Here is a 22,043-nt window from a genome sequence, read left to right on the forward strand (position 1 = left end):
AAACATTTGAAGAAATGAAGTGGAGTGTGTGTGCCTGCATATTTCTGTGTGTGTTTGTGTATGTGAAAGACCTGAAAAAAAATGCATTCTTTCCTGGGTCCCTTGGATTATAATTTAGGAATGTCATCAGTCCCAGGGCTCTTTCAACATGGACACCAGTAAACTATTGCTGAGTCATTTCCAACAGAGCCTGCAGTGAATCAGTCTTGCATGACACTTACATTAAGAATAAGAGGTCAGATACCCATGAGCAAGAGTCTGAAATAGTCAGCTGAAATTGAGTTTCATCCTGGTGGGAGTTGGGGAGGAGGGAACAGCTGCTTGATAAAGTCAGTCTTAGATCAGTTCTGTTTTGGGAACATCTCCAATACACAATCTCCTAATTAGGCTCCCCTAACCTACTTCCCTGGAGCTTCCCAGGTGGCTGAGGGATAAAGAATCCACCTGCTGATGCAGGAGATGCAGGTTCAATCCTTGGTCTGGGAAGATCCCCTGGAGGAGGAAATGGCAGCCCATTTCATTATTCTTGCCTGAAAAATCCCATGGACAGAGGGACCTGGCAGGCTACAGTCCACAGGGTCACAAAGAGTCCCACATGACTGAGTGTCTGAGCCCATATACAGGCAACCTAATTCTACAGAATCCAGCATTACCTTCTCCATACACTCTGAAAGAGTCTTCTTCTAGTGCATACAGCTGGCGCAGATATGTCTTAGCCTTCTCAACCATCTGCTCAATGCCCGACAGGAGCTCATATGTGTTGCTGGAACCAACAACTTCATACCCAACAACGATGCTTCCATCTCTACAGTGATGATGTGGAAAGAAAAATGAGATTTACTTGTTAAGTCTCTCAGAGCTTACTCTGTGGGGGTGACATTAGGTCTGTAGGAATAGATCAAACAGATTTGATTTTTGCCTACATGGAGCTTACATGCTGATGGAGAAGGCAAGGAAAATAGAAACAAATAACCACTATATACAAATATATATAATTCTAAATTTTGTTAAGTGTTATGAGAGACAAGTTCAGGGATAGAGTTACAGATAGAGAAAACAAACATGGTTACCAGGGTTTAACATGGGGGCAAGGATAAATTGGAAGCCTGGAAGTGACATATACACACCACTATATATAAAATCTTTCCCAGATTTTAGGAAGAGATTGAAGGCTGGAGGAGAAGGGGACAACAGAGGATGAGGTGGTTGGATGGCATCACCGACTTGATGGACATGAGTTTGAGCAAGCTTGGGGAGTCGCTGATGGACAGGGAAGCCTGGCCTGCTCCAGTCCATGGGGTTGCAAAAAGTCAGAAAGGATTGTGTGACTGAACTGAACTGATATATAAAATAGGTAACTAATAAGCACCTACTGTATAGCGCAGAAAAGTCTACTCCATACACTGTTATCACCTATATGGGAAAATAATCTACAAAGGGTGGATAAATGTATGTATAACTAATTCACTTGGTTGTATACTTGAAACTAAGACAACATTGTAAATCAACTATATCCTATAAAAATTTCAAAATAAAGTTTCTTCATCCAGGTCTTTTAAAAAGCATATTGGGACTTCCCTGGTGGTCCAACTGTGAAGAGGCCACCCTGCAATGCAGGGGATGCAGTTTCCATCCCTGGTCACAGAACTAAGATCTCACATGCTGTGGAGCAGCTAAGCCCACGTGCCACAGCTTGAGAATCCGTGTGCTGCAGTGAAAGATCCCACGTGCTATAGCTAAGACGTGACACAGCCAGAAAAAGTCCCTAAAGTAAGCTCGGAGAACTCTAAGATTTGGGTCTGTACAATTAGAATAGCATCTCTGGAAGATGGGGAAGATGGCGGGAGAAGAATGTGAAAGGTTATGATGGGGGGAGATGGAAGACCCCCATTTTGGACGTGTTACATTTGACATGTCTACTAGGAAATCAATTGGAGATGTTAATAGGCATTGGATATTTGAGTTTGGAATTTAGGGGAGAGGCTAAAGTCAAGTAACACATGTTGAACCCACCTGCATACAGATGGTATTTGAAGTTATGAAAGCCAGTGAGATAATATATATTAATTTAATCCTGCGATTCAGTGAGGGTTAGGCTTAGGGTTATTCTCATTTTATAGGTAAGGGAACAAAGTCCTAAAAAGAAGTTGGGTCAGGTCATAAATTATTAATTGATGGGGACTTCCCTGATGGTCAAATGGCTAAGACTCCAAGTTCCCAACGTAGGGGGCCCGAGTTTGATCCCTGGTTAGGGAACTGGATCCCACATGCTGCAACAAAGAGTTTGCATGCCACAACTAAAATGATTCTGTGGGCCACAACTAAGACCTGGTGTAGCCAAATAAATTAATATTTCTTAAAAGTTATTAACTGATGGATAAGAACCTCTGGCTCTCTTAAGCTCAATTTTTTTTCTTTTCTTTTTTTTTTTTTTAGAAAAAAAAAAGAAATTACTCCAAAGGTCAAATTCTTAATCACTTCATTGAACTAACATTGAGGTACATTGAACTCACAATAAATAAACCCGAATACCATTTTAGGTTGTAATGGTCACAGTATTGTTTCATTGATACAGCTCTTCTATAGTGTTTGAAAAGTATTTTTCTACCTATTATTTCATTTTATGTAATTGACTTTCAATCAGATTTCAGAGCTATTAATAGTTCTGTTTGACAGATAAATAGAGAGAGTGAGAGATTAAGGTTTACTTTAGATCATATATGTAAACAGTAAGACCCAAATAGTTGCATTTTATAGACAAATCCACTTCTACTGTGATTTTGTCTATGAATTATTGGAGACAATTTGTAAGATAGAAAATTTGGTGGAATATAAATTAGAAATATAAATAGAAAACCAGGACCAAGGAAAAGAAAAATGTGAATATTGAATACAAAACTGTTGACTACTTTTCAATTTTGTCTGTGAATTCAATAATGACAGAGTCAGAAATAGAAGTTACATGAATTATATAGATCTTGATATAAGAAAAAAGAAGCAGAGTGTTTCCTAGCACTAAATTTTAAGGAATATTATACATGTGAGCCTTTTTGTAAGTATATGAGAAGACTTAAAGGATAATGGTCAAAACAATATATTTGTAACAAATGTTACTGAAAATTTCCTGTAACTATTCTTTAACTATGGAAAAAATATATAAGAAGCTGAATTCTCTGACCTCTAAGTCACTTCCTCTAGCAGACTAGAAATAGCTGGTAATCAATACACACATGGGTAACTAACCAAATAGCTTTTGAATTAAAGTATAAACAAAAGGATAATTTACTAAATATCTCTCTATTTGCTGTAGACAATGACTACTGGGCTTTGAAGTATGGTGCATACATGATATCTACACAAAAAATTTAATATTTTACCCAAGGAGCCCCTTCTGGGTCCCAGTTATACAACATTACACCCTCTCCCATTCCTTCACAACCCACGACCCTCATCCCCACCCCTCACCCCTTCCTATTCATGCCTTCCTGCTTCTTTCCAAGCTCTGCCCTGCCATCTGGGTTTCTGATTCTAGTTTCTGATTCATAGTTTTGAGAATGACATTTAATATTTATGCTTGCAAAAACACTTAAGTGAGAATATAGGCTTTCTTCTTCAGACTTTTTCAAGCATCACAGACTTTTATCCAGCTTTAGCGAGAATCTTACATCAAAGACCAGTTCTGACCTATTTTCTGTCATGGTCACTTGGAGACAGCATGAGACATCCTACTTGGCCCTGGGGAGGCCCTTCTAAGACCACTGTGGTACTTACCGAAACTGGGTGACTCGAACGGATTCAAAACCCTGGATTTCTTTGTATGCTTCCTTTAGCTTTACAAAGAGAGCAAAGGGCAATGTGTTGATCTTTGTCCCCACACAAGAAAGACATTTGAGCAAAAAAGTGGATGCAGACAATAAACAAACCAACTGAAGCAATGAGCAAAGGAAAGAGACATGGCGGGAGGTAATTGTGTGTTGCAGAAATACTATTAAAATGAGAGCAGAGAATGAACACTCACACACCTGTGCACACACATACACTGTAATTTTGAGGTGGCTAATAAAGAACGGAGAAGCAATTGCTTAGATTAGAGGATGAATTGGGTACCAGACAGTATAATAAATTCACCCCAAGCCCATCTTTTCCTTCCCCTAAATAAGCCATTTATTTCAACAGATGCCTAAACTGAATCTGCTTGTGAAGTATTTGTGCATGACTTCAGTTAGGACCACACCTGAACCACCAGCCTAGACGAAGGTAGTTTTATGTGACTTCAGTATGAAGTCCAGAATTTTGGAGAGTAATTCTCTTTAGCTTCTAACAAGAGAGACTTCTTTAAGGAAAAAAATCCCAAATGTTGACAATTGCACTCAGATCATGAAAACTTTCTTTTGACAAATAAAAATCAGAAAATAATCAATAAGGCTTGGTTTAATATTACGCTAATGAATGAGCAAAACCAAGCACTAAAGGAATGAGAAGAGGTCAGCTGCTTAACACTCCTTGAAAGAATATGTTTAAAATATATTCCTTGTGGGCAGAGTAACTGCTATGTAAGAACTAATTGAAAAATGAATGAAGAATATGTGTTAAATAAACATGTTGAATTAGAAACATCTGAACTTATGTTTAACCAATAAGTTCTTATATAATAAGGGGCAAATGCTTACCTGCATTTCAATTCCAGTGGCATATTTGGCGTACATAGCAGAAGATGAGTCCAAAAGGTCTTCTGTAAATTTTTCATTAATTTTGAAAGTACCCCAAACCTCTATGGAAAATAAGAAATTTACAGAGATGAAAATTACTCACTTGATATAGCATAAAATTACAAGTCTAATTCAGCCCATCTATTTGACAGTGGTACTTCAATTCTTTTTTTATTTTTTTTGGTCAATTTCTTTTTATGATGAATGTTCCCCTAAAGTAAGTAATACAGGAAGAAAAATACTTCTCTTTTGTGGCTTTGGAACATAATGGGAAATTGCAGTAATCAAGACTACCTTTTGCTGTTGTTCAGTGACTAAGTTATGGCCGACTCTTTGATATTCCAAGGACTACAGCACTTCAGTCTTCCTTGGCCTTCACTATCTCCTGGAACTTGCTCGAATTCATGTTCAGTGAGTCAGTGATGCTATCTATCCATCTCATCCTCTGCAGCCCCTTCTCCGTTTGCCTTCAATCTTTCTCAGCATCAGGGACTTTTCCAATGAGACAGCTCTTTGCATCAGGTGGCCAAAGTATTACAGCTTCAGCTTCAGCATCAGTCCTTCCAATGAAAGTTCAAGGTTGATTCCTTAGGATTGATTAGTTTGAACTCCTTGCAGTCCAAAGGACTCTCAAGAGTTTTCTCCAGCAACACAATTTGAAAGCTTCAATTCTTTGGCACTCAGCCTTCTTTGTGGTCCAAATCACACATCTGTACATGACTATTAGAAAAAAACCTAGCTTTGACTATATGGGCCTTTGTCAGCAAAGAGATGTCTCTAGTTTTTAACATACTGTCTAGGTTTGTCATAGCTTTCTTTCCAAGGAGCAAACGTCTTTTAACTTCATGACTGCAGTCACCATCCACAGTGATGTTGGGCCCAAGAAAATAAAGTCTCTCATTGTTTCCACTTTTTCCCTTTCTATTTGCCATGAAATGATGGGACCAGATGCCATGATCTTAGTTTTTTGAATGCTGAGTTTCAAGCGAGCTTTTTTACTCTCCTCTTTCACCTTTATCAAGAGACTCTTTAGTTCCTCTCCACTTTCTGCCATAAGAGAAGCATCATCTACATATCTGAGGTTGTTGATATTTCTCCTGGCAATCTTGATTCCAGCTGGTGATTCATCCAGCCCTGTATTTCATGTGATATACTCTGAATAGAAGTTAAATAAGCATGGACAATATACATCCTTGACATACTCCTTTCCCAGTTTGGAACCAGTCCATTGTTCCATGTCCTGTTCTAACTGTTGATTCTTGACCTGCATACAGGTTTCTCAGGAGACAGGTAAGGTGGTCTAGTATTCCCATCCCTTTGAGAATTTTCCACAGTGTACTGTGATCCACACAGTCAAAGGGTTTAGTGTAGTCAATGAAGTAGATACTTTTCTGAAATTCCCTTGCTTTTCCTATGATCTAACGGATGTTGGCAATTTGACCTCTGGTTCCTTTGCCTTTTTAAAATCCAGCTTGTACAGCTGGAAGTTCTCCGTTCACCTACTGCTGAAGCTTAGATTAAAGGATTTGGAGCATTACTTTGCTAGCCAGTGAAACGAGCACAATTGTACGGTAGAGTAGTTTGAACATTCTCTGGCATTGCCCTTCTTTGGGATTGGAATGAAAACTGACCTTTTCCAGCCCTGCGACCACTGCTAAACTTTCCAAATTTGCTGGCATGTAGAGTGTGACACTTTAACAGCGTCATCTTTTAGAATTTAAAATTGCTCAGGTGGAATTCCATCACCTCCACTAACTTTGTTCGTAGTGATGGCACTTAGGTCCCACTTGACTTCACACTCCAGGATGTCTGGCTCTAGGTGAGTGACCACACCATGATGGTTATCTGGGTCATTAAGACCTTTTTGGTATAGTTCTTCTCTGTATTCTTGCCATCTCTGCTTCTGTTAGGTCCATACTGTTTCTGTCCTTTATTGTGCCCATCTTTGCATGGAATGTTCCCTTGGTATCTCTAATTTTCTTGAAGAGATCCCAAGTCTTTCGCATTCTATTATTTCCCTCTATTACTTTGTAGTGTAAACTTCAGAAGGCTTTCTTATCTCTCCTTGCCCTTCCTTGGAACTCTGCTTCAGATGGGTGTATCTTTCCCTTTCTCCTTTACTGAGATGGGGTGCTGTTTCCTCCTCCAGTGGCATGGCTCATGACCTCATTGAGTTACATAAGCCCCTCTGCAATGGCAAAGCTGTGACCGATGAAGGGGATGACCGATAAGCAGGTAAGCAAGTAAGCACTCATATGTGGTTACAAACAACAGTCACTAGCAATGAAATATATCTCAGTTTAGGCACTGAGCTTAAACATTGTCCCTATTGAAAAAAAAAACTTTTTAAAAAAATCACTATTTGCTAATTCCAACTTAACCCTTGCTTACATATCACTGGTGCCTTTCTGCTCTGGGACAGGCTATTCCCTACCTCTGGATGGACAAATCCTGTGTCTTTCATTCAGGACTTGGTTAAATGCATCTCTTTTGCAAGACCTTCCCTAGGTCCCATATAAAAAGTGTCTTTCTCTCCTTTAAATTCCTACAGTACTTTATCCATACCTCCCTTCCAGCCTTTACACCTACACATCTACCTGTGAACACACCTCATGTGTATACATTCCAACTCTATTTGGGAAAGATCCTTGTGAATGTAATCCCTGTCTGATTCATGTTTATATTCCCCCAAGGATGGATCAGAAATGGACCACTCTTCAAAGAGTAGGATTCCATCAAAATCTATTGAAAATATGACATTGTCTTTTTACATGTGTTAACAATCTGGCCACCGCAAGCAGCTTGCTAATTCATCAACAGCAAGAGAAATGCATTATAGTGATGCATTATAGTGGTGCATCTATATAATGCATTAAATAGAAATGCATTATAGCGACCTCCCAGAATTTGCTCCTGATCTGGGTATAAAGATGGTGCTTAATAATTACATGTTATTTGGGGAGGAAAGGATTAGTCATTTAGGATTAGCAGATGCAAAGTATTATATATAAGATAGATAATCAATAGGTCCTACTGTATAACGCAGGGAACTATATCCAATATCCTTTGATAAACCATAATGGAAAAGAATATATGTATATGTATATATATACACATATACATATACATATGTATATGGACTTCCCAGGTGGTGCTAGTGGTAAAGAACACTCCTGCCAGTGTAGGAGACATAGGAAACATGGGTTCACTCTTTGGGTCAGGAAGATCCCCTGGAGGAGGGCATGCAACCCACTCCAGTAATCTTGCCTGGAGAATCCCATGGACAGAGGAGCCTGGCAGGTTACAGTCCATTGGGCTGCAATGAGTTAAACACAACTGAAGCAACTTGGCATGCACAGATGCATACGTGTGTGTGTGTGTGTGTGTGTGTGTGTGTATCTGAGCCTCTTTGCTGTATAGTAGAAATTAAACACAACATTGTAAATCAACTGTTTTTCAATACAGATTTAAAAATAAATAAGTAAATAAATAAGCATCACCTTAACCTGAATTGCTGTGGTCCTGGGAAAGGGACCGAGGGATACCCAGGGAAGCTGGGCTATTTCAGGCCCTCCTTTACTCTTTGCTCCACTCTATTAAACTCTGGAGCTTCAAGATAACTGGACTAGTCACTGGGGACATTTCCTAAAGTCATTCGGTCTGTTGGGGGCCCACGTCATCCGGGTCACCATAGCATACACTGAACATCAACCTAAGCTGGCAGTAGCTGCCTCAGCATCCACTGGTTTCCTAAGCTAGACTTTCAACTTCCGTTTAGTTTTGGCAGTTCATTCAGTACACATATTTGTTGGCAATTTAGAGCATTTCTTTCACTATAATTACTAGATAACCCTCCCTGTTTCACACCTCTGAATTTTTATTTTCTGGAAATTGATGTTGGCCCAAGAAGTGGAAAGAAAACGTTATTTACTCAGGCTGTTCCCTGATTTGGAATCCCAGGGAATCTCCCTAAATTTCAGAAGAATCATAGAATTGTAGAGGTGAACTAGATGTACCTCCAGGATAAACTGGCACCCAAACACCAACTTGCATATCTGAATTTTCTGCACTTCCAAATTTCTCAGTGTGTCCAGCCAAGCCTAACACGGTACGTCATCACTGCTTTTCCATCTCCCTGTAAACACTAGCTCTCCTCTGGGAGGCAAACAGAAACATCGGGACGCAGATCTAGGAGTCCTTTTCCTCTCTGTCACTTGTGGAGGTGGGAGGCGCCCTGGCTCCCCTCTGGGTATCCATAGGTGCTTACTTGTTCTCTCACAGAAATAGACGCTCTGGGTGAGGTTGCTGGGATGACAGTCACAGCTCTGGAGTGATCCTGCCTTGAGAAGGGAGCAATTCTGGGGGTCGAGGCACTGGGGAGGAAACCAAGAGTAGCTGTCTTCACAGGCACAGCGCAGGACCCCGTTCTGGTAGCCACAGTCTGCAGGAAAAACAGAGCTTGGTCTCACCGGGCCTTTTTCATAAACTGGCTATAGCTGAGCTCTCATCCTTGGCTTTGACACAGAATATGAATCAAAAGCTAGAGGTATCTCTCTCCAAAAGCTAGAAGAATGAAACCAAAATGGAAACAAGCATGTTTAAAGTTAAGAAAACATCCTGCTCCATAGATACTGAGGTTGGATCAGAAATCCAGCAAACAACAATCAAATATCTTGAGAAGTGAAAGTGAAAGTGTTAGCCGCTCAGTCGTGTCCAACTCTTTTTGACCCTATAGACTGTTGCCCACCAGGCTCCTCTGTCCATGGAATTCTCCAGGCAAGAATACTGGAGTGGGTAGCTGTTCCCTTCCCCAGAGGATCTTCTCAACCCAGGGATCAAACCCAGGTTTCCCACATTTCAGACAGATTCTTTACCATTTGAGCCACTAGCATCAAAAAGAAGGGTGTATGTTCCATTGATATCCTTTGAATGGAGAAGGAAGCAGAAGAAGGTTTGACAACCTGAGAGTTATTTGAAGGATTCTAGAAGGTATTTGTCCACTGTCTTACTGGAGGCTCTCATCAGCCTAGCATCACTTTTCCAAAGTCCCTGTTAGCCATATGGCAAAGACAGACAGACCTTTCTGTTGAGAGTTATAAGGAAAAATTCTACTAACCAAACCTGTATGTTTCTATTTGACCTAAAACTCCCACCAAAAATCTTTCCTTTTTAACAGACCAAAAAAAAAAAAAAAAAAAACCTGGGGCAAAGTCACCAGACAGTGTTGTGAAATTACACACAACTGTGCACAGTAAGTGGTTCTCAGACTTGATCGTGCATCAAAATCTTCTGGGAGGGGTCTCATTCCAAAGTTTATGAGGCAATGTCTGGGATCTGCATTTTTTTTTTTTTAACATTCCCTGTTGCTGCTGCTGCTACCGCCAGTCTGGGTACCACACCCTGAGAACTCTTGTTTTAGATAAATTCCTTAGTTTCTCCTAACCCCACTGTGGTGGTTGTTAGTTGGGCTTCCCAGGTGGCTCAGTGGTAAAGAATCCTCCTGTCAAGCAGGAGATGCAAGTTCCATCCCTGGGTTGGAAGATTCCCCTGGAGAAGGAAAGGGCAACCCACTCCAATATTCTTGCCTGGAAAATGCCATGGACAGAGGATCCTGGCAGGCTACATCCATGGGGTCACAAAGAGTTGGACACAACTTAGCAACTAAACAGCCTTCTTTTCAGCCATAGCTATTGTGGGAGTGACAGATTCCACAGGATAGCCTAAGCTCTACCCGACTCAGGCATCACATTCCCCGTTTCTCCTCCCAGTCAACAGAGACGGACTCACACGTGGTGGCCTTTGCTCTGATGATCTTCACTGGCTGAGGTAAGAAAAATGAATAAGGCACCCAAAACTTCAGAAATTTCGTCAGCTCTCTTTTCTCCTTGGAATTTCGATAGTGCACCTGAAGCAGCAACTCGTATTCCTGGGTTGAGCCTAGAGAAGAGGAGAGACAGTCAGAGGCATCCTTTCTCGGGCTGGGAGGGAGATACTGCCGGGCAAGTGACCACAGAAGAGAGGTCAGGTTCAGCGTGGGGCTCACGGACGCTGCTTGGTATTCACTTCCACTCATCCAGTCATGGACTAAAAATACGCCTCCAGAGTAAAGCATGCAGACCGCCCACACAGGCCCAAGACACATCTCTTCTCTGACTTCTGCCAGACTAGCTGCTCCGTGCTCGCCAATCCAGCTCAGCTCTGACATCCTGATTCTCCCTACTTCTCAGGTCACATCCAGAGTCAAGCTTCTGGGTCAAGACTGAAGGGACAAGAGGTGAGGAACTCTTAGTCACTCTCCCCTCCTGCTCCCTCAGCTCTGATCTTCTGAGGGCATCTCTGATACTAAACCCCCAGTCCGGACTTCTCTGGTGGTCCAGTGGTTAAGACTTCACCTTCCAATGCAGGAGGCGTGGTTTCAATCCCTGGTCAGGGAGCTGAGATCCCAGAAAACCAAAAAAAAACAGAGGCGGCAATAATATGTATACCTATGGCTGATTCATGTAAATGTTTCACAGAAACCAACACAATTCTGTAAAGTAGTTATCCTTCAATTAATAAAAATAAATTTGAAATTAAATAAAAGAAGTAATATTGTAAATTCAATAAAGACTTTAAAAATGATCCACAAAAGGAAAATCTTCAATAAATAAATAAATAAATAAAACCCCCAGTCCCCTCTTTCCTCTCCAAAGAGCCTTTCCCTCTCACGCACAAATGTTCCACTAGTTAGCTGAGTCTGATACTGAGATGAAACGCAAAAGTAAAACCAAAGCAAACCTTACTTGAACCTTAACGCACTCTCACCTCCACCTTATCGTTTCTGAGCAGCACCCTCGTTTCCTTAAGGAGAGGCCATTAGGTGCTTTGGGCTGGTGTAGAAGAGGAACCTCACCCAGAATTTACTTAGACACATTCACATGAAATTTGGCATCAAATTCCATGGGGTCTTAATAGCCTCCCAAGGTCCTCTGTGGACCCCAGACTGAGATTGTCAAGGACTTCAGAGACAAAGAGGCAAAAGCTGAATATCTTTTTCCCCTGAGTCTCATTTCATTGCCATTGGCAAAGAAACCTCTAAGAATCCTGTAGATTTCTCAGGACACCACCGTGCTTTCTACGGGCACAGATGAGATGGGGAGGGCTCCTATGAAACTGTCTCATTTCTTAGGGGCCCTGGGGAGTTGGAAGATTTATAGGGAAGAAATGCAGCTGAATCAATCCCTAGGCGAGGAGGGCATGGCAACCCACTCCAGTATTCTTGCCTGGAGAATCCCATAGACAGAGGAGCCTGGCAGGCTACGGTCCACAGGGTGGCAAAGAGTGGGACATGACTGAAGTGACTGAATACACACACAGGACAATCCCTAGGCTTCTTGGAAGGAAATCCAGAGGCTGCAGCCTGCCCTGGGACATTAACAGGAGACTCCTGTCTGTCATGGTTGCCACCTATTCACCTCTCCCCTGTCTCCTTCAGTCTGGAAACTCTATGCCAGCCTTGGGAATTACCCCCAGTGATGAGGGCTAAGGAGATATCCACTGCCATGGCCCAGACAGGTCAGAGGTGGGGAACTGGGGAAAGGCTGACCCTGGCCAAGCTGTCAGGGGTTAATGCTTCTTGTTCTGGAACCAGACAGATTGGGGTTGAACCACGCTTCCTCCCACCCCTGCCCCTCCCTGGGCTCTGTCAGTTTCACACTCTGTAAAATAAAGATGGTGATTGAACCTAACTGATAGGATCCATGTGGGAATTTAATTCACCTAACACATCTAAAATAGTGACTGGCATTTGTAGCAGTTCAACGTGTACTTGTGCATTTACCATTTTATGGCATTCCAAGTTGAAATTCTGATTTCATTTTCCCAAAGAATTGTGGCCTTGCAACAATGTGGGAAGGCCTATGACCCTGTGAGCATATTGACGGATGGCAGGTTTTCTGTGGTGGTTTAGTCGCTAAGTCGTGTCCGACTCTTTGACCCCATGGACTTGTAACCCACCAGGCTCCTCTGTCCATGGGATTCGCCAGGCAAGAATACTGAAGTGGGTTGCCATTTCCTTCTCCATGGGATCTTCCCAACCCAGGAATCGAACCCAGGCCCCTGCACTGCAGGCAGATTCCTTACCGACTGAGCTACGAGGGAGGTCCAGACGGACTGGGGTTGAAGATTCACTGCACCGTAACAAAGCTTTAGTGGTCTGACCCAGGAATCTAACAACCATCTGTGTGTATTGTTTCCATGCGGAAATATATTAAATGCTCAAGACATCACACTTGCAAATCAAATTTCAGATCACAACTCATTTCTAGATTGACATCTGTGCCTTTAATTATATTATTGGGGTCAAGATGAGAAAGGAAAGAAAGAATATGGGGCAGCTACTGGCTGGGCACGGGATAGGATACTATGCCTCTATTATATTACTTCATCCTCACAAGGAATTACTGTTATTATCATTTTACAGATTTGAGGTGTTTAACGACAGGCCCAAGATCATACAACCCATCAGAAGCACTCCTAGGACTTAAACCCTGTTCTCCTAGCTCCAGTGACTCAGAGGGTAAAGAATCTGACTGCAGTGCAGGAGGCCTGGGTTTGATCCCTGGGTCAGGAAGATCCCCTGGAGAAGGGAATGGCTACCCACTCCAGTATTCTTGCCTGCAGAATTCCATGGACAGAGGAGCCTGGCAGGCTACAGCCCATGGGCCTGAAAAAGTCAGACATGATTGAGTGACTAACACTTTTACTTCACTCCTGGTTCCAGTGAATGCCTCCAGTGTATATGAGTCTTACCTGGAGGCTTTTGCTTATTCACAATGAGTTCTCGTTTTGTTTTGATGCCATCATCCCACTGTTAAAAAGAAAAAAAAAAAAAAAGAATTACAGCAAGGGTTTGTCATGTTGTATTTCATAAAGCCTTGTTGGATTTCCCAGATTAATTAAAATTATATATCTAAAACCTAGCGGGATGGTGAGTGGATACGAGACAAGACATGGCTGAGACACCTTTTGAGCACAGATCTGAAGGAGGTGGGAAAGGGAGGATCTCCGAGAAAGAACTTTCCAAGAGGAGGGAACAGCACGTGCAAAGGCTATGGGATAAGAACATGCCTGGCATGTGAAGGCCAGAGTAGCTATGTGGTGTCGGGGAGGGGGCAGGAAGTGAGGTCAGAGAGTAGCTTTGGGGAGGCAGGTCCTGTAGATCTTTCTGGGTTGCGGCAAGGGCTGTACAGGACAGGGAACTATACTCGATGTCTTATAATCACCTATGATGGAAAAGAGTCTGAAAAAGAATACAGATGCATATATATTGGGCTTTCCTGGTGGCTCAGTGGTAAAGAATCCACTTGCAATGCAAGAGACATGGGTTTGATCCCTGGGTTGGGAAGATCCCCTGTAGAAGGAAATGGCAACACTCTCCAGTATTCTTGCCTGGGACACCCCATGGACAGAGGAGCCTGGCAGGCTAGTCTATGAGGTCACAAAAGAGTTGGACATGACTTAGCAACTAAACAACTCAATCACTTCGCTGTATACCTGAATTGAACACAACGTTGTAAATTGACTGTGTAAGCTTAACTAAAATACGTAAATTATTACTTCAATTTTAAAAAATGGGAACCTCCCTGGTCATCCAGCAATTACAAAGCCATCTTCTAATGTGGGGAACACAGGCTCCATCCCTGATTAAAGAGTTAAGATCCCACCTGCCCCATGGCAACTAAGCCTGTGAGCTGCAATTAAAACCTGACATGGCCAAATAAGTAAATTTAAAAAATAGACAACTCCTTATTTTTAAAATGACTATTGGAAAAAAAGAAAGTGAGAATAGGTAGGGAAGAGTCCAAGAATTGCTAATGTCGATTAATGTGGATTTATATGCTCTTTCTCCATCAAAGAGGCCATAGGAGAGGATGTGCTGAGTTGGATGTGATCTCCAGGATGGCTTAGTCCAAGATGCTGGCTTTGCAGTCAAATCATCTAAGCTCCAAGAGATAAAATGACTCGACTAAGGCCACACAACTAAGGCAAGTAATGTTGAGACAAGAACCCAGCACTTCTGATTCCAAGTCTATGAAATTATGTCATTTCAGTTGCCTAGAGAGTGATGGGGATTCAGAGTGGCAGAAGGACAGAGAGGAAAACCGGACATAGGCCAGCTCACCTCTAGGAAGCTATCTCGGCCCTCGGTGATCGTGAGGAAGGAGAAGAGCCAGAGAGGATGAAATCTCATCTTCTGATGGTCCCTCCTGGGCCTGGAGTCACAGTCTGTGGCTAGACGTGTGTGCCTGCAAGGATGAGACATGAAGACAAGTCATTCAAACCAAAATTTTAAAATGCATTGGTGGGGGTGGGGGTGGGGAGGGGGGAGTACTTCCCTGGTTGTCCAGTAGCTAAGATTCCAACCTCCCAATGCAGGGGGCCCAGGTTGGGTCCCTGGTCAGGGAACTAGATCCCACATGCCACAGCTCAAAGATCCTGTATGCCATAGGGAAGACCTGGTGCCTCCAAGTAAAATAAAACGCCCAGAGGGGTAAAACCTAAGTGGGCTCATCAGAAGCTCTGAGGGTTTGGTTATTTATTTTCACCAGAGAGACCATCTCTTCTACTCTCACTGTAGAACTGGTGAATTTTTCTCTTTACAAACTTACTAGACAATTTCTCTGGAATTTCTTCTAAGTGATCAAATATGACTTAACACAGGGCCTCCCTGTTGGCTCAGATGGTGAAGAATCTGACTGCAATGCAAGAGACCTAGGTTTGATCCTGGGTAGAGAAGATCCCCTGGAGAAGAGAATGGCTACTCACTCCAGTATTCTTGCATGGAGAATTCCATGGACAGAGGAGCCTGGCAGGCTACAGTCCATGGGTTTGGACACGCATGTGTGACTAACACTTTTACATGACTCAACACAGGCTATTTTAAAATCTTGACTTGCTTCACTTTGCAACTGAGTGCATTTAACATCCAGCCTTTTATATTTCACTGAGGTTTTCTTTTCATCTCAGTAAAGACATACACTCAAATAACCAAGGACCCTAGAAACTCTAATATTAAGATAGAGTACTTTAGCATAAAAATAGTCATGAACCGGTCAAATTTCCTTCTTTATAGTTTGTGTGGTTAGCAACAAATTGTCCTCCAGTTCATGGTTATCTCAGAATAATTTAGACACAACTCGGCCCACAGTCATGGCCACAAAATGCCCTTTACAGCTCCACAGGAAAAGATGAAGAGCTATGATTCCCCAGCATTGGAATCAGTGCCTGGAGTCAGCAACACAGAAGATCAGCCCAGCACTTACCTTCCTCTCTGGGTGCCCTTTAAACTTCATGCATGCTTTGCCATCCCAACAGCACTGCCCTGAGCTTTGCTCTCTGATCTACATGAAAATACAACAGTTGGGGAGGGATGAAAGGGGAGGTTGGAGTTAGCAGGTGTAAGCTTTTATATGGATAACGGATTAACAACAAAGGCCTACCATATAGCACAGGGCTGCGCTGTGTATGCTTGGCCACTTAGTCATGCCCAACTCTTTGCGACCCCATGGACTGTAGCCCACCAGGCTCCTCTGTCCACGGGGATTCTTCAGGCAAGAATGCTGGAGTGGGTTGCCATGCCCTTCTCCAGGGGAATCTTCCCAACTCAGGGATCAAGCCCAGGTCTCCTGAATTGCAGGTAGATTCTTTAACCATCTGAGCCACCAGGGAAGTCCCAGAGAACTGGAGTGAGTAGCCTATCCCTTCTCCAGGGGATCTTTCCCACCCATGAATTAAACCAGAGTCTCCTGTGTTGCATAGCACAGAGAGCTATATTCAATGTCCTGTGACAAAGCATAATGGAAAAGAATATAAGAAAGAATATATATATAAGTATAATCCCTAAATCACTTTCTTATTCAGCAGAAATTAATACAACATTGTAAATCAGCTATCAGTCAGTCAGTTCAGTCACCCAGTCGTGTCGGACTCTTTGCGACCCCATGAATCACAGCATGCCAGGCCTCCCTGTCCATCACCAACTCCCAGAGTTTACCCAAACTCATGCCCATCGAGTTGGTGATGCCATCCAGCCATCTTATCCTCTGTCGTCCCCTTCTCCTCCTGCCCCCAATCCCTCCCAGCATCAGGGTCTTTTCCAATGAGTCAACTCTTCGCATGAGGTGGCCAAAGTATTGGAGTTTCAGCTCCAGCATCAGTCCTTCCAATGAACACCCAGGATTGATCTCCTTTAGGATGGACTGGTTGGATGCTATAGTTCAATTTAAAAAAAAATGCATTGATTAAGAGACTTCCTTGGCTTCCCAGTGACTAAGACTTCACACTCCCAACAGAGGGGGGCCCAGGGCTCAATCCCTGGTCAGGGAACTAAGGTCCAACACGCCACTACTAAAGGTTCTGCATGCCAATTGAAAATCGAAGATTTGAATTCTTCAACTAAGACCCAGTGCAGCCAAATAAATAGATAAAATTTTTTTTAATATTGATTAAATAAAGAAAAAAGACATTAAAGACAGTACAACTACTGCCACAGATATGGTCTATATGTTAGTAGAGTTTTTCTAGGGCTTTCTAGGGCAGCATAAAAAATAAGCCATGGGACACACGCCCCTTTTGTATTTACCTGCCCCCCTTAGTGAATGGTGCTCACATGCCCCCATCCCCTGCCTCCCAAGACTCCCCCTAAATAGACTGCTTTAACTTTCTTTGGGCAGCAATCCGGACTCCAGATCATTCTTCTCCATCTTGCTTCCCAGAACCTATCTGCTCTGAGTCCTGGTCCCTCTGACTTGTGCTTCTTGCTTTCTGAAAGTGATAGGTTTTTGTCTCTAGGGTGGTTGTTTTTTCAAATATACACTATGCATATACACCATCATGTGTAAAATAGATAGCTAGTAGGAAGCTGTTGTATAGCACAGGGAGCTCAACCTGGTGCTCTGTGATGACCTAGAGGGGTAGGATGGAGGGGGTGAGAGAGAGGCTCAAGAGAAAGGGAATATGTGTGTGGGTGTGGGTGTGTGTGTGTATATATATATAGATAGATAGATAACTGATTCATGTTGTTGTATAGCAGAAACTAACACTGTAAAGCAATTATATTCCAATAATAAAATTTTAATTTAATTTGTAAAAAATAAATAAAATTAAAATTTTAATTTAAAATGAAATTAAAAAAAATTTTTTTAATTGACTCCATAAAAATAGACATATTATAAAACATGAGTATATGTATATAGGTGCTTCCCAGATGGCACTAGCGGTAAAGAACCTGCCTGCCAATGCTGGAGAGGTAAGAGATGTGGGTTTGATCCCAGGGTCAGGAATATCCCCTGGAGGACGGCATGGCAACCCACTCCAGTATTCTTGCCTGGAGAATCCCATGGACTGAGGAGCCTGGCAGGCTATGATCCGTAGGCTTGCACAGAGTCGGACATGACTGAAGTGACTCAGCACACAGGTATGCACACATATTTATATTGGGGCTTCCCTAGTGGCTTAGATGGTAAAGAACCTACTTGCAATTTGGGAGACCCAAGTTTGATCCCTAGGTCAGGAAGATCCCCTGAAGAAAGGAATGGCTACCCACTCCAGTATTCTTGCCTGGGGAATTCCATGGACAGAGGAGCCTGATGGGCTACAATCTATGGGGGCTGCCAACAGCTGGACCTACTGAGCAACTGAAAAAAAGAAAGAAAGAAAAATATAGATGTAAACATAGATAGATACACACATACATAATAAAACATGTCTATCTATATCTGTATCATGTGTATATACACACTCATACATAATGAAATGTCATATAGATGTAAAATAGCTTAATAGTTTTATGAACTAGAACTTCTTTTCCTATGTCCTTTGGATATTTTCTATTTGTTTTTCTTTACACGTATGTTGTTATTGCTTATTTGTTGGTGAACTGCCACATCCTGCTAAACTGAAACCCTGATCCTAAGTTCCAATTTACCTCATTCTGCTAAGACAATTTTCCAGTACCTTCCTGAAGTGAAGTCACATTGCAGAGGGAGCTGGTGCTCTTTCTAGCCCCTTTCCCACTTTTTCTCCACTTCCAGGGATGATTTGTAACCTGATCTCCTCTTGTTCTCTTGTGCCAGGGCCTGCTTCCATGTGGGAGGCTTGGCAATCACATGGCTTTTTCTCTCCATTTCTCTCTCTCCCTGAAAAATCTCTTTCTCACATATGGCACCCAGGCCTGAGGCTGCAAACCCAATGTGAGGAGGCCTGGGCTATAGTTCCAAGTGTTGTGAAGAAACTCTCTTATCCTCTTGGCCTGTTTATTCCCTCTTCTTCCCCCGCTGGAGGGTGGGGCATGAGCTATTTGTCTCCTTGGACTTGCTAGAAATGGTAAACTGGAACTTATAATCAGGGTTTCAGACCAGGGATTCCCAGTCACTGGTCCAGAGGCCAATCATGAATGGCCAGGCTATGAAAAGGAGGGGGAGGCATTGGGAAGGAGAAAAGGAAACACTTCAGGGCCCATTTGAAAATACAGGCACCCCCATTCCACCATAAACCTACTAAATCTTATGCAGACCAGGCTCTGCCATGTGTGTTATTAAAGCTTCCCAAGTGAGGCTGACCCTTAGACAGCTCTGAGAGCTGTTATTCTAAACTGCTTCTAGGAGAGGGAAAAAAGGTTCTGCTCCAAGGCTAATTAGAAAGACTGAAGCTGAAGCTGATGCAAAGAGCGGACTCATTGGAAAAGATCCTGATGCTGGGAAAGATTGAGGGCAGGAGAAAAGGGTGACAGAGGATGAGCTGGTTGGATGGCATCACTGAACCAATGGACAAGAGTTTGAGCAAACTCTGGAAGATATTGAAGGACGGGGAAGCCTGGCCTGCTGCAGTCCATGAGGTCTCAAAGAGTCAGATACAACTGAGCGACTGAACAACCACAATTGAGGCTAATCCTGTGATATGAATTCTCCTTTTGGAATTTGAGACCCAAGTTCCAACTTACGAAAATGTTTTCTTTGCTTCCTTGGTACACTCAGCTTCCTCTAGGGTAGGGTTAGAAGACTTACTGATAAATAAGGAATAATTTTTTAGTCTTAGGTATGGGCCACACAATATTTGGGACACTATTCATTGTCCAGGATGACTGTTGTTTTTCTGAAATTCAAATTTAACTAAGGGACTTCCCTGGTGGTCCAGCAGTTAAGACTCCACACTCCCAGTGCAGGGGCCCAGGTGTGATCCCTGGTCAGGGAACTAGATCCCACATCCCACAACCCAAGATTTTGTGTGCTGCAACTAAGACTTGGAACAGCCAAAAATAAATAAAAATAAAAATAAATTTAACTGGACATCCTATATTTGACAACTAATCGTAGACATGGGTAACTCAAGGTGCATGGGTCAAAACAGGCTCTGTGGTTAGCCTGCCCAGGATTCAGGTCCTGGCTTTGACATTTATTAATTGGATGCCCTTTGGCATTTTCTTAATCTTTCTATGCCTCAGTTTGCTCATCTATAAGATGGAGAAAGTTTATCAAATTCAGAGATTCTTTAGAGAATTGAATGAGTAATTGCATATAGAGAACCTAGAGCAATGCCCAGCAGATGGTGAGCCTCAATGATTGATAGCTGCTAATATTAGCATAACTAGTATTTCAATCTCACCACCAGTTTCCATAGTAACTGTTGGATTGTTCCAGAATTTGACTTCAATCTGAGTCAAACTAACTAATCAAATAAAAGGTACTCCTGGGTTGATGCCCAGCACGGTATCAATGGAGGGATCCAAGCTTCAAGGAAGTAAAAATACATGTTTACAATAAGTGAGTTAACAGATTCTAAAGACGGTTAATTGTGTGTGTGTGTCGAGGAGTCGTTGTTTAGTCACTAAATCGTGTGCGACTCTTTTGCAACCCCATGGACTGCAGCCCACCAAGCTCCTCTGTCCGTGGGATTTTCCCAGGCAAGAATACTGGAATGGGTTGCCATTTCCTTCTCCATGTGTTAAGCAGGTGTAATCTTAAATCCTACTTAAATTTGCCTTCACTAGAGGTAAGCCCCATGGTATTTTCAGCACTTCCCTTCTCAGTTGGAAGTGTCTTGATTATTTTTAAAAAAAGAAAATTTCTCAGAATCCAAGTGCCCTTGCCATAGATGAGGAGCTGTTGTTGTCATCAGTGTGTGTGTTTGTTTACATGACACCTCGCTGGGGGTCAGTGATACCTGACCTACAGCTGTGTCGGCCCTGGCATCCATGGGAAGGCTTGGCCATAGTGGGACCCCCTTCACTTCCTTGAATTCATTCAGTTGAATTCATTCCTGATAATCCTTGTCCTTCAGTTTTTGGAGAACAATCATTAGCATTTGCTATTATGCTTCTGGAGACAGCTGCCCATTGTCTTCCAGTCTTCCAGTTATGTATTTATGGATCAAATATCATTTATTTATGTCAACAGCTATCTCCTTATCAACAGTGGTTCTGAACTGGGACTGCTCTCACCTACAGTTTCCAGAATTTTTAGCAACAATCTATTCTTAGGCAGAGTTGAACTCAGATGGCTTTCTGGCATCAGTATTTATGGGATTATATTTCTTCCTCTATAAATAAAAGAATTCCCAGTAGAATCGTCACCCTCCTCTCTGTCTTGGACTCATGTGCATGCACGCATATGCGCACGTGCACACACACACACATACGGGAAGAGCAGATCTCCAACTGGGAGAAAAGACTTTATGATTCAAATAGAACTGGTTAGCAGATGAGAGCCTGCCAAACCTTGGTTTTATTTTATTCTTTTTTTTATGAGTTTTTGGTCATGTTTTCATTGGGATCTGCCTTTGTATAGGAATCCCTGAGCCATTTGCCTTTGAGAATTTCTTTGTGATTTTCAATAGGCAGATACAGTAGAGAAGACAGGTGGAAATATAGGTGGGAAACAAAAAAGACAACCAGTGTCACACTTGGAAAAATATTTGGTGGTTTGGTAATTTTTTTGAGCTAGACTGACTTCTTCTGGAAGGACTATATTTAAAATTTCAGTGTCTGTCTGTGTTGTGTCCCCAGTACAATTTAGACACATATTTTATATATTAGCATGTTTTCAGTATGTTAATATTTAATAAACTTGCTGGGAAAAGACCTAGATGAATTAGACCCTAACCTCAACTTTGTCCTTTATCTGCTAGAAAATGTACAAGCTAAAAAGAACTCTTGCTGGACTCAACTTCCTCTTCCCTAAAGTAAGCAAGAAAATAAGATGCACTCAGATCTGTTCTCATTTAGATTCCATTATTATATGCTCATTCGGCAGCTTCTATTTATATATCATTTATGTAATTGTTCTTTACATTAGTGTC

The 22,043-nt window shown here is 42.3% G+C and overlaps 1 protein-coding gene across 1 annotated transcript in view; it reads right to left on the minus strand.

Annotated features, from left to right (window-relative positions):
* ADGRF1 (adhesion G protein-coupled receptor F1) overlaps nucleotides 1-14,973 on the minus strand; it is a 28,188-nt gene extending 13,215 nt beyond the window's left edge. The window contains exons 1-7 of the mRNA XM_061146246.1: nucleotides 14,872-14,973; nucleotides 13,500-13,557; nucleotides 10,497-10,646; nucleotides 8,977-9,150; nucleotides 4,671-4,771; nucleotides 3,772-3,830; nucleotides 654-805 (exon numbers count right to left, since the gene is read on the minus strand). Coding sequence (XP_061002229.1) covers nucleotides 654-805; nucleotides 3,772-3,830; nucleotides 4,671-4,771; nucleotides 8,977-9,150; nucleotides 10,497-10,646; nucleotides 13,500-13,557; nucleotides 14,872-14,940 — 763 coding nt within the window. The 5' untranslated portion in view covers nucleotides 14,941-14,973. The remainder of the gene's footprint in view (nucleotides 1-653; nucleotides 806-3,771; nucleotides 3,831-4,670; nucleotides 4,772-8,976; nucleotides 9,151-10,496; nucleotides 10,647-13,499; nucleotides 13,558-14,871) is intronic.
* Nucleotides 14,974-22,043: the final 7,070 nt, after the last annotated feature.

The sequence above is a fragment of the Dama dama genome, chromosome 7, assembly GCF_033118175.1.
Source record: "Dama dama isolate Ldn47 chromosome 7, ASM3311817v1, whole genome shotgun sequence".
Classification (NCBI taxonomy): Eukaryota; Metazoa; Chordata; class Mammalia; order Artiodactyla; family Cervidae; genus Dama; species Dama dama.